Below are 11774 nucleotides of genomic sequence, written 5' to 3'. Positions count from 1 at the left end.
TTTGGGTAAACTATCCCTTTAAGAATATTGGAATATTAAAATATGCAGATATTTAGAATATTAAAGGAATAGTTTACCCAAAAATGGACATTTTGCTTAACTTCTACTCACCATCAGACCATCCAAGATGTAGATGAGTTTGTTTCTCCATCTGAAGTGATTGAGTAAATGTCCAAACAGCTGATAAAAACATCCAAATAATCTACAAGTAATGTAAGTAATCCGCATGTTGAGTGTAATAAACAAATACATTAAGTGACACATTTTGCTGTATATACACACTACCAGTCAAAAGTTTTTAAGATTTAACTTTAACTTTCTATTTGAATATTTTAAAACGTATTTTTTTCCTCTGATCAAAGCTAAAAAAAATTAAATAGAAATGAATACTTTTATTTAGCAAGGATGCTTTAAATTGATCAAAAGTGATGATAAAGGCATGTATAATGTTACAAAAGATTTCTATTTCAGATAAATGCTGTTCTTCTGAACTTTCTATTTATCAAAGAAACCTGAAAAAGTTCTACTCAGCTGTTTTTAACATAACATAATAGTAATGTTTTTGAGCTCCAAATCAGAATATTAGAATGATTTCTGAAGTATCACATGACTGGAGTAATGATGCTAAAAAGTCATTGGTTAAAATGGTGGTTTTGATATTCATTGTTGTATCTAACGATTATCATTAAATCATACAATCTCTTACTTTTAATATATTACATGTCGCTGCATGATTTCCCAATTACAAAAATGTAACATTCCTTAAAATTATGACAAATAAATGCTATCATTTGCCCCCTTTGTATGCCATACAAGACAAGTAAATACTCTCAATCCTCCATCTCAGTATTTACACAAATTGTAATGTTGATTGCATTTACCAATCTAAACTATTCAACCCTGTTACACAAATTATTGTAAAAAAAAAAAAAAATCAAGCACATCTCTCTTAAACTAACATTTGGTCCCAAAGTGGATTGTCCATACAGTGAGTGAAAGCCTAATAAAATAATAATAATTTGATGGTAGCCATTGACTTCCATTTTTTTTTTTTTTTTTTTTTTTACCATCCTAAGGAATTCAATGGCTACCATCAACTGTTTGGCTACCAACATTATTCAAAATATCATCTTTTGTGCTCAACAGCAAAAAGAAACTCATACCTGAGGGTGAGTAAATTATGACAGAATTAACGTTTTTGGGTGAACTATGGCTTCAAATCTGCAACCCTGTTACCCATTCTGGCATAGATAGTTTTTAATGACAATTTGTCTTTTTCATTTTAATTAAACATTTATAATGCTGAGAAAATCACAAAATTGCAAAAAAAAAAAAAAAAAAAAAAAACGTTTTAAAAAATCAACCAATTAGCATATTAATCAGGTCATGTATAGTTTGACCTCTGGAGGTTGGTTATCAGTATTTTCAGAAGATCAACCACATAATGCCTCTGCTCATTTGTTGAAATCGAAAAAAGAGAATATTTTAGATCTATTTCGTACCCTATTCGTAATAAATTCCAGGTATTGTTAATGAACCAATGGATTTATATATGCCTTAAGTAAGTATTTAAACCCACATACGACGTCAAGATTAGAAAACACGACGCTCGATTAGACGCAGGCCAGATTTTTCCTCCTTCCTTCCTTCCACACGTCAGTGAAGTGAAGTGCTGCCGGTGGCCAATCTGCTGTTGCGCGGACTGGATCATAAGTCAGCCGCTCCCATTCCTCACATCCCTCCGCGCTCCTCATTGTGCTCTGCTGACTCAGTGCCTTAAGCATCATCCGCTCTCAACGCCACTGGCACAAACCTCGACCATTGTGGAAATTAACACGGATTCAAGAAAAGACACCATGGCCAAAACAGCTATCGGTACGTACTGCGCATTTCTTCACTTGTCTTCACATCTTAATCCATTGTTGCATTTGTAAACGTGTTAATGAAGACGGATTCTGTCAGTGCAAAGCGTTATACCATGTCAAGATGTACGATGCATATAGAACATATACAATGCTATATTGATATGTAATCATATCTTTCCTGTATTATTTATAGCATTTTTTGGTGCGCATATTCCATTATATACCAGGTAAATACGACTTGAATCTGCGTTATCGGAGGCAATGGTCAATTTCGCGTTTTTCCTATTAATGTAGTTTATAGCCTAAACGAAGCGAATGCCATTTATATTAAGAACTGAAATAAATATAGGTAAAATTCTCAGTAGTGACATGTATGTATGATTATTAGCGATGGCGCACCTGCTCCTGCTGCCTCACATCATAATGCAGAAAGACCGCACCCAAGAAACACAGCCCAGACAATATAGCCGTAAAACCGCTACAAATTCCTCCTCAAGGAGCATTTCCCTCAAGAACTCATATTTAACCAGCGATTTTGCTTTATATGGAATAATCAAGACAATTAGAACAGCTTTTTGTTGTGGATGTAATCGTCCTTGTTTTATACACACGAAGTCTGAGGGCTGGCATGAGGAATACCAAGGTGACAGATTTTCTCTCACACTCCATTTTAATTTTAATTAGGCTTTTTACGCATTCAGAAACCACCTAATAAGGCTAATGTGAGATAAAACACACAGGCCTAGCTGCATAGCACTGTTTTCATGTGACAACATCAATAAAACATTGGCGTAGCTCTGCTTTCAGTTTTTAAAATAGTATTAAATATAAAGAATTTCTAATCTACAATGTTTTTCCCCATAGTAAAACCCTTCTTTACTTTTTTTATGGAGTCATTTCATGACCAGATGGCATGGGCAGGTGTCACTGTGATTTTTTTTTTTTTTTTTTTTAGCCCTCAAAAGCTGTAAAGTCACCTTTTTAAATCTATCGTTGGCCTTTTCTGTCAGGAATTATTGATTAGTATAAGGCTCCCAAGCTGTGGGCCTGGTTGTTGATATTGATAAAAATGGCAAAAGAGTTGCAGGAGGCCAAACGGACGCAGACTGGGAGACCGGCCAGCCCTGCAGCAGTGGGATGCTGCACATGGTGGCCTTTGCAGCACCGGACAAATAAGTATTGACACACTGTGGGCACCAGTATGTGACCCTGGCAAGAAATGGCTTCCTTTTGAGAACTGGACAGTGAAAGTGTGGGATTTGTGTTTCGTTTTAGATTACAACTAATTGATGGCTATCATATTTAGATTATTTTCTGATTTAGTTATACTTGTTTAGTGTGTCCTAGTCTGCATGGTGTGTGATGGTAATTTTCTAGCTAATGGGCTGTTGGATGTGCTTGTAATGTCCAAAACGCTACAGAGGGCAGGAAATGGGAAGTGTCATTAGTGTGCCTCTTGCATTTTTCATGAGTCTGCAAGCTCCATTTGTTTGAATGTAGAAAAGTCTCTCCGTAGACTCCATTTGTGCTATTTTTTTATGCTAAGGTAAATTTTCAGGGATTTTCTTTGTTGTATTCCAGCTGGTTTATTGTGTGAAATTTCCCACATTTTTAATCTCACTTAATTCCTAATATTTAACTTCTTAAATCCATTTCTTTTTTCATTTTTCATGACTAATCATAGATTTTCAAAAATGAGCTAATGTAACTAAAGTAGCAGAGTTGATCAGTCATTCAGTTGAAGCATCATAGAGTCAGACACTTGTATAAACTGAAGTACAGGGTATGTTATAAACTCCAATTGAATCCTCTGAAGAGCTGTAGAGACTGGGCAATATACTCTGGCCTGTAAACTTCAGCACATTTGTGCTAGTGGTTGTGTGTACGACTAACAAGGGGCCAATTATGTGTTGTTCCAGCATACAAGGAGAAGATGAAGGAGCTGTCCATGCTCTCGCTCATTTGCTCCTGCTTCAGCCCACAGACACGCAACAACCTGGTCTGTGAGTTCGAAGGTAAGTGAAAAAACAAATCAGTTTGATTTGAAGCAGAACACTATATAAGAAACAGAGATGCTGTTATTGATATTTTATATAATATAAAAATAATAAATGGTACATAAAACAAATAATAGATTTTTTTAAAATGTTAATTATTTCTTATTTCAGTGTCTTAAATCTATAAAAATGGTAATGCTTTAAAAGATTAATTATGTTTGGAAGCCCATTAAGAAAAAAAATCATGCTTTGGTAAAACATAATTTATTTTGAGATATAATCAATTGTGATATAAAAAGCTGAAATTATGACATCAAATGTCAAATTGTGAAATACTAATTCATAATCATGATAACAAAATTATGAGACAAAAAGTCAAAATGATAACATACTAAGTCATAATTATGAGATCAAGTTGAAATGATGACAAAAGGTCTAAATTATGAAATGAAAAGTCATAAATATGACAAACTGACTCTTCAAGAGTCTTGATTATGTTCTTGAATCTATAAAAATGTTAATGCTTTAAACAATTAATTATATTTAGAAGCCCTTTAAGAAAAAAAAATCATGCTTTGGTTAATTGCAATTATGACAAAAAGGCAAAATTGACATAAAATCAATTATGATATAAAAATCTAAAATTGTGACAAAATGTAAAATTGTGAAATGCTAATTCATAATTCTGATAAAAACAATATGAGAAAAAGTCAAAATGATAACATACTAAGTCATAATTATGAGATAAAATTTAAATGATGGCAAAAAAATCTAAATTCTGAAATGAAAAGTCATAAATATGAGAAAAAATGACTTACAGAGTCTTGATTGTTTATGTTCATAAATCTATAAAAATGTTAATGCTTTAAAATATTAATTATATTTGGAAGCCCATTAAGAAAAAAAATGCTTTGGTGAATCTTCAATATAGCAAAATGGCAAAATTGAGATAAAATCAATTATGAAAAAATCTGAAATTGTGACATAAAATGTCAAATTGTGAAGACTAATTTATAATTATGATAAAAAAATATGAAAAAGTCAAAATGATAACATACTAAGTCATAATTATTAGAAAGTTAAAATTATGATAAAAAGTCTAAATTATGAAATACAAATTGATAAATATGACTAAAACTGACTTAGAGTCTTGATTGTTTATGTTCTTAAATCTATAAAAATGTAAAAGCTTTAAAAGATTAATTATATTTAAGTTCAATAAGGGAAAAATAATGCTTAGGTAAATCATAATTGTGACAAAATGGCAAAGATGAGATAAAATCAGTTATATATAAAAAGCTGAAATTATGACATAAGTCAAATTGTGAGTGCTAATTCATAATTATGATAAAAAAGATATGAGATGAAAGTCAAAATGATAACATACTGAGTCATAATTATGAGATAAAGTTAAAATTATGATAACCTCTAAATTATAAAATTATAAAATGAAAAGTCATAAAAATTACAAAAACTGACTAAGAGTCTTGATTGTTTATGTTCTTAAACCTACACAAATGCTAATGCTTTAAAATATTAATTATATTTGGAAGCCCATTAAGAAAAATAAATCATGCTTTGGTAAATCGTAATTTTAGCAAAAAGGCAAATTGAGATAAAATCAATTATGATATAAAAAGCTGAAATTATGACACAAAATTTCAAATTGTGAAATACTAATTCATAATTATGATTTAAAAAATATGAGAAAAAGTCAAAATGATAACATACTAAGTCATAATTATGAGATAAAATTTAAATGTTGGCAAAAAAAACTAAATCCTGAAATTAAAAGTCATAAATATGAGAAAAACTGACTTACAGAGTCTTGATTGTTTGTTCATAAACAAATATTTGTACAAATATTAATGCTTTACAAGATGAATTATATTTAAGTTCATTAAGGGGAAAAAAAATCATACTTTGGTAAATCATAATTGTGACAAAATGGCAAAGTTGAGATAAAATCAATTATAAATTAAAAAAGCTGAAATTATGACATAAGTCAAATTGTGAGTTACTAATTCATAATTATGATAAAAATATGAGACAAAAGTCAAAATGATAACATACCGAAATAAAGTTGAAATGATGACAAAGTGTAAATTATGAAATAAAAACTCATTCATATGACATATAAACTGACTTTTCTAATTAAGCCATCTCATAATAATGACTTACTATATCATAATTTCGACATTTTGTCAATTTTTAGCTTTTTATGACAATAAAAAATTAATTTGTAAAAAAAAATAATAATAACATATTTAACATATTGATTAATTATGCTTAAATTTCTGAAAGCATTATTAGAAACATGAGTTATCTATGCTAAACTATAATTATGACAAAGAGTCTAAATTGAGATGAAAGAAAACTATAATTACACAAAAGTCTAAATTCTCACATAAATCAGATTATGACATAAAAGTCAGTAAGATTAAGGTGAAGTGATGACAAAGTAATAATAACATAAAAAAATCTTAATTATGACTTAGGTCATCAGTATGTCATCATTTTGACCTTTTTCTCATAATTATGACTAATTATGCCATAGTTTTGATGTACTAAAGCTTTTTATTAAGTAAGGTCACTTGACATTGGTTTTCTTGTAGATATGGAAGTAAAGCCAATAAACAAAAGGGCCTCAGGCCAGGCCTTCGAGGTGATTCTGAAACCACCCTCACCGGTGTCAGACGTGGCCCACAGCATCACCTCCCCTCCAAAGAAGAGGGATATGTCTCTGGACGACATCCAGAAGAAGCTGGAGGCTGCTGAGACTCGCAGGAGGGTCAGTGGAACTGAATGCATCTGTAGCTATAAAGCTTAGAATTTATTTACCACAGACAAATGTACATCAATCAATAAATATTGGTCAACCACATTAGAATCCATTTAACCTTCAGGAATTGTATGCCCTTACGTTGGGATGCTTATGCATGTAATGACTTTTCTCAACAGTCCCAGGAAGCTCAGGTGCTCAAAGTTCTGTCTGAAAAGCGTGAGCACGAGAGGGATGTGCTGCTTAAAGCCATGGAAGAGAACAGCAACTTCAGCAAGATGGCAGAGGAAAAGCTCATTCTGAAGATGGAGCAAAACAAGGAAAATCGTGAGGCCCACCTGGCAGCCATGATGGAACGCTTGCATGAGAAGGTCAGCAAAACAGTTAATATACGTTGTATAGTATAGTAAAAATTATTGAAATATGAAGTAATTATGAGTGAATATTGTTTAAATATTGCATATATATATATAATATATATTAAATTAATATTTAATATTTATTTTAGCATTCAATTGTTATTAATATTATTGCACTAGGTATATATATAAGAACATATTTAAGAATTTTCTTGATTAGAATCTTGATTAATTATGCTCTTCAATTTATGAAAACATTATTATAATGAATTATCTATGGAAGCTCAATCTTTGCCAAATAAGAATGAAATCATGATTTGTTAAACCATAATTTTGACACATCAGGAGCAAAATGCTGAAATTGTCCAGCAAAACAGACTTATTTTTTTTGTATATATTAAAAATAATTGAAATGAACATTGGGTAATTATGAATAAACATTGTTTAGAAACATATTTTACTGCAAATATTGTTTAATAATAAAATATATAATAATATATAATAATAAAATAATAATTTTTTTATTTCTTATCATGTTTAATTTGAACATTTTCTAATATTTTAATTATAGAGCTGTCAAGTGATTACATTTTTGAATCTAATTAATTACATAATGTGCCAAATTAAACAGACATCAATTTTGTCTTAGAAATTAGCCCCCACAGATCATTTGTATGTCATTGAGTAAAATGAAAAAAAAATTGAATATACATTATAAAAAGGATGCTTCAGTAATAAATATTTTAATTCAACATTACATAAATAATGATAAAAATAGGTATACTTTTTTTGTAATTGTAAAATGATAGGCTACTCTAAATATAAAGTGAAAAATCGGCAGTAGGTGGCATCAAGTCACTATCTTATGGTGTGTGCACTAAAAGCGGATTGAATTATTCACGCAAGTATATTACATAAAAAGTCCAGTTTGACATGTCCGGTTGTATCAGAAAATGGAGGAAAGCATTATGCAATGATTGTATTTGTGCAAGTGACACAAAAACCATCCTGTGAGTAATCTACAGCGATAACGCAATGACAATATTTGTTTCGCATTGGTGTGCACATAGCATTATGAAACATCCCGCAAGTAATCTAGAGCGAGAAATGCAATGCGAATATTTGCTTCACTTTTGCAGGCATCATTAATGAGTGAGTCATTCAGTCGTTCAATCAACTGATTTGTCTAAACCAAAAGCAAATTTAATTTGCAGTGAAAATGTGATATTCACCTCAGTCAAGCAGAAAAAATTTAAATCAAGTGGGAAATTTGCTTGGCATGTTGTCATGCAAGCCAATCAGCGAAGAGCTTATTGACATGTTCGGTTGTATCAGAAAGTGGAGAGCACACGCCATGTTTTTATTCATGTGAGTGACGCGAAAAACATCCCGTGAGTAATATGCACACACCATTAGTGAGTGAAGTGATTCGTTCAAATGGTTGATTCATTCATGAACTAAGCAAGTGTCCAACTGTCCTTATGAATAGGTCACTGATTCATTGGTTAATTCATTCAAAAACGTGGATTTATTCAGTAACGCAACACCGCTATGTGTCCGTTGGAAAGGAACACTTCTGCTGTGATTTTGTTTGGAACTATTTTCATTGCAAAACTGATCAAAACAGACAATATTGTGTCTAAAATTTAACACAAAACAAACATTTTTCAATTGAATGTGAAATGATAGACTACTTTAACAATGAAACTAAAACCAAGTCTCTGTTTTATGGTGTGTGCACTCCAAAAGCAAATTTAATTATTTGTGCAAGTAGATTGCGTCAATACGAAGATCCAAACAGACGCACTAGGTGACGTGATTGCCACAAAAGCGTGATATTTGCCACAGTTGCGTGTTCACTAGAATTACAACTAGTTTGGAAAATTTTTGTGACGTGTTGTCGCGCAAGCCAATCAGTGAGCAAAGAGCTTATTGCAACATGCGGCTGTAGCAGAAAGGGGGGAAGAACATTACTCGAGTGATGCAGAAAACATCCCATGAGTCATCTAGAGCAAGTAACGGAATGCAAATATTTGCTTCACTTTTGATGTTCACACACTATCAGTGAGTGAGTTATTCATTCAGTTCAGTCAACTGATTCATTCAAACAACTGATTCATTCCGAAAATGAAGCAAGTGGCTGTCTTTATGAATAGGTCACTGATTCATTTGCTCAAATGGTTCAAAAAAACGTGGATTTGTTCAGTAACGAAGCACCACTGTAGTGGTGGTTTCCTAGTATCTCACTAGGAAATGAACAGTTCTGCTGTGGCTTTGTTTGGAACTATTTTTGTTTGCAAAATTTATCAAAACAGACATAATGTTTTATATTTATATTCATGTTTATTATATATTACTTATTATATTGTGTCTAAAATTTTACACAAAATGTTAATTTTTTTTAATTGAACCACCAGTAAGTGGCAACAAGTCACTGTTTTAATGGTGTGTGCACACCAAGTAGATTACATGTAAAGTCATTGCAAAGACGCAAACAGATGTAAATTTGTGCCGGGCGAAGCGTTTGCCATAAAAGTGTGATATGACGCGTTGTTAGTAAAAAAACAACTTATAGCAACATCTGGCTGTATCAAAAAAAGGGGGGAGAGCATTGCGCGAGTGATACAAAAACATCCTGTGAGTAATCTAAAGCGAATATTCACTTTGCTTTTGCTGTGCACACGCCAATTCTGATTGAGTCATTCAGTCAGCTGATTTGTTCAAATGGCTGATTCATTCAGAAACAAAGCAAGTGACTGTCCTTACGAAAAGGTCACTGCTTCATTGGCTCACTCAATTTATTCAAAAATGTAGATTCATTCAGTAACGAAACGCCGCTATTTTCGTTTGCAAAATTGATCAAAACAGACAATATTGTGTCTAAAATTTAACAAACCCATACAGAAGCATTATTTGCGCTCAGATCTTGAATTTTATGGGCATATAACTGCATCCCAACAGGCAACATAATGCCGGGCTGGGCACATGAAATGTGTTAAAAATTTTAACACATTTTTTCCCAAATGAATCGCACCAAATTAACACATCAAATTGACAGCACTAATATATATATATAGTTGGGGTTTTTAATTATTATTTATTTATTTATTATAAGCCCTTTTCAGTCTTAAATTAATCATCAGAATTCTGACTTGTGTGATACTTACTCTGTTTGTTTTGACTCCATCAGGAGCGACATGCTGCAATTGTCCGCAGGAACAAGGAGCTGAGGGAAGAACTAATAGCGTGAAGTTATCCTCCTCCTCTTCATACCTTTCATCAGCCAATCCGTCATCCTATCCTGCTCACGCACACTCACACACAACCACTGGTAAAAACCAGTCAGAACAACTAGAATCACACTCGTATACTGTTTGAACGGTCTTGCTTGATTTCATAGAGTAATGGGAAGACACAAGTATTATTTTGTAAATACATCTTTTTTTCTCTCTCTCTTGCTCTCTATCTATCTTTCTGTCTATCAGATTGAATGACAACAAATCAAATGTATCAAATCTACACGATACATGAAGTTAATTCTTTCATTATTGTTAGTTTTGGTTCAGGCACGTCTGGTTTGATCATGTGAAAGGTTTTCGATGTTGTGAGTAAGCTGCCCGCTTACGTTTGCAGTGTTCAATGATGTGAAGTTTGGTGTAATTGTGAAGAATGCAAAACGCTTCAGTGCTCAGGCCCCAGATCAACATAGATTTACATTTTAAACACGCAAAACCTACCCAGACTCGTAAATATATAGTGCACTTACGTTTATATACAGCATGATCAAGACATTTTCCTGAACTCTAATAGCTTGAAATATGAGTACCGATGAGAACAAATAAAAACATGTTAATAGTGTTTCATTTGTAAACAAAATCTCTTCTGTATTTTTAGTTTCTTTGCTTAATATATAAAATGAAATATCACTCTCTTGAAATGTTACGCACATCTGCATGTCGACATCTGCAAACTTACTCTTTTGTTGGCTGACGTTTGGAAACACTGCACCCTTTCTGGACTCTTTGGACTAGAGTCTAGACAGCTTGACATAGCCTGCGTTAGAATACAAAAGAAAAGGAAAAAAACTGCCCCTTTCCCTTACATTGATTTAGGCCTTTGGCACTCAAGGCTGATGTTTATCGTCTAGCAAGAGTAGACATCTTCATTAGTGCAGCGGTGTAATTAAGGGAGTCATCGTATCTCTCCGAATGTTCTGACATCTGTCTGGCTTGATTAAAATAGGTAACATCTTTACCAGCTGAATGTATCCTCATATACTCCCAACTACAGCCTCTGACGTGTGACTATTTTCTATTCGGTTGGTTTTTGTGCGATTGGAGTGAGTGTGTGTCAGTGTGTGTGTCCACGTTAGGTTGACCGAACATTTGTGTCCTTTCTCTTCGGATGTGAAGTGATAGGCAGATGCAGAATATGCACTGAATGGTTATGATTTTATTTGGATTTGTTTTTCAAATCACTGTCTCCTCTATAAATATGCTTGAAGTGTCTTCGGCTGCCAAAATCGACTTTTCCCCCCTCTCATTTCTGTGTGTGCAAACTTTGGTGAAAATAAAGGTTTGGGGTTCTGTGAACATGGTATACTGTGGTGTTTGCTTTTTATGAAGCTTCTGTTAATGTCATTACAGCGCTTCACCAGCAGATGACAGTACAGCTATTATAACACGTGCTAAGCTTACATATGGGCCTCATTCATGAAACGCGTAAATATATGAGTAAATTCGAGTCATTTCGTAAAACAAACCTTCAAGAA

General features: G+C 32.7%; 1 protein-coding gene across 1 annotated transcript; it reads left to right on the top strand.

Annotated features, from left to right (window-relative positions):
- Nucleotides 1-1677: 1677 nt before the first annotated feature.
- stmn2a (stathmin 2a) lies at nucleotides 1678-11595 on the top strand. The gene is made up of 5 exons (XM_073847486.1): nucleotides 1678-1875; nucleotides 3785-3880; nucleotides 6478-6653; nucleotides 6824-7015; nucleotides 10194-11595. Exons 1-5 carry the CDS (start codon nucleotides 1857-1859, stop codon nucleotides 10251-10253), a joined length of 543 nt encoding a protein of 180 aa, XP_073703587.1. The 5' UTR covers nucleotides 1678-1856; the 3' UTR covers nucleotides 10254-11595.
- The last annotated feature ends 179 nt before the right edge of the window (nucleotides 11596-11774 follow it).

Source organism: Garra rufa, chromosome 9 (genome assembly GCF_049309525.1).
Source record: "Garra rufa chromosome 9, GarRuf1.0, whole genome shotgun sequence".
Lineage (NCBI taxonomy): Eukaryota > Metazoa > Chordata > Actinopteri > Cypriniformes > Cyprinidae > Garra > Garra rufa.
The sequence above is the reverse complement of the archived record's forward strand: the minus strand, read 5'-3'. Positions and strand labels throughout refer to the sequence as shown.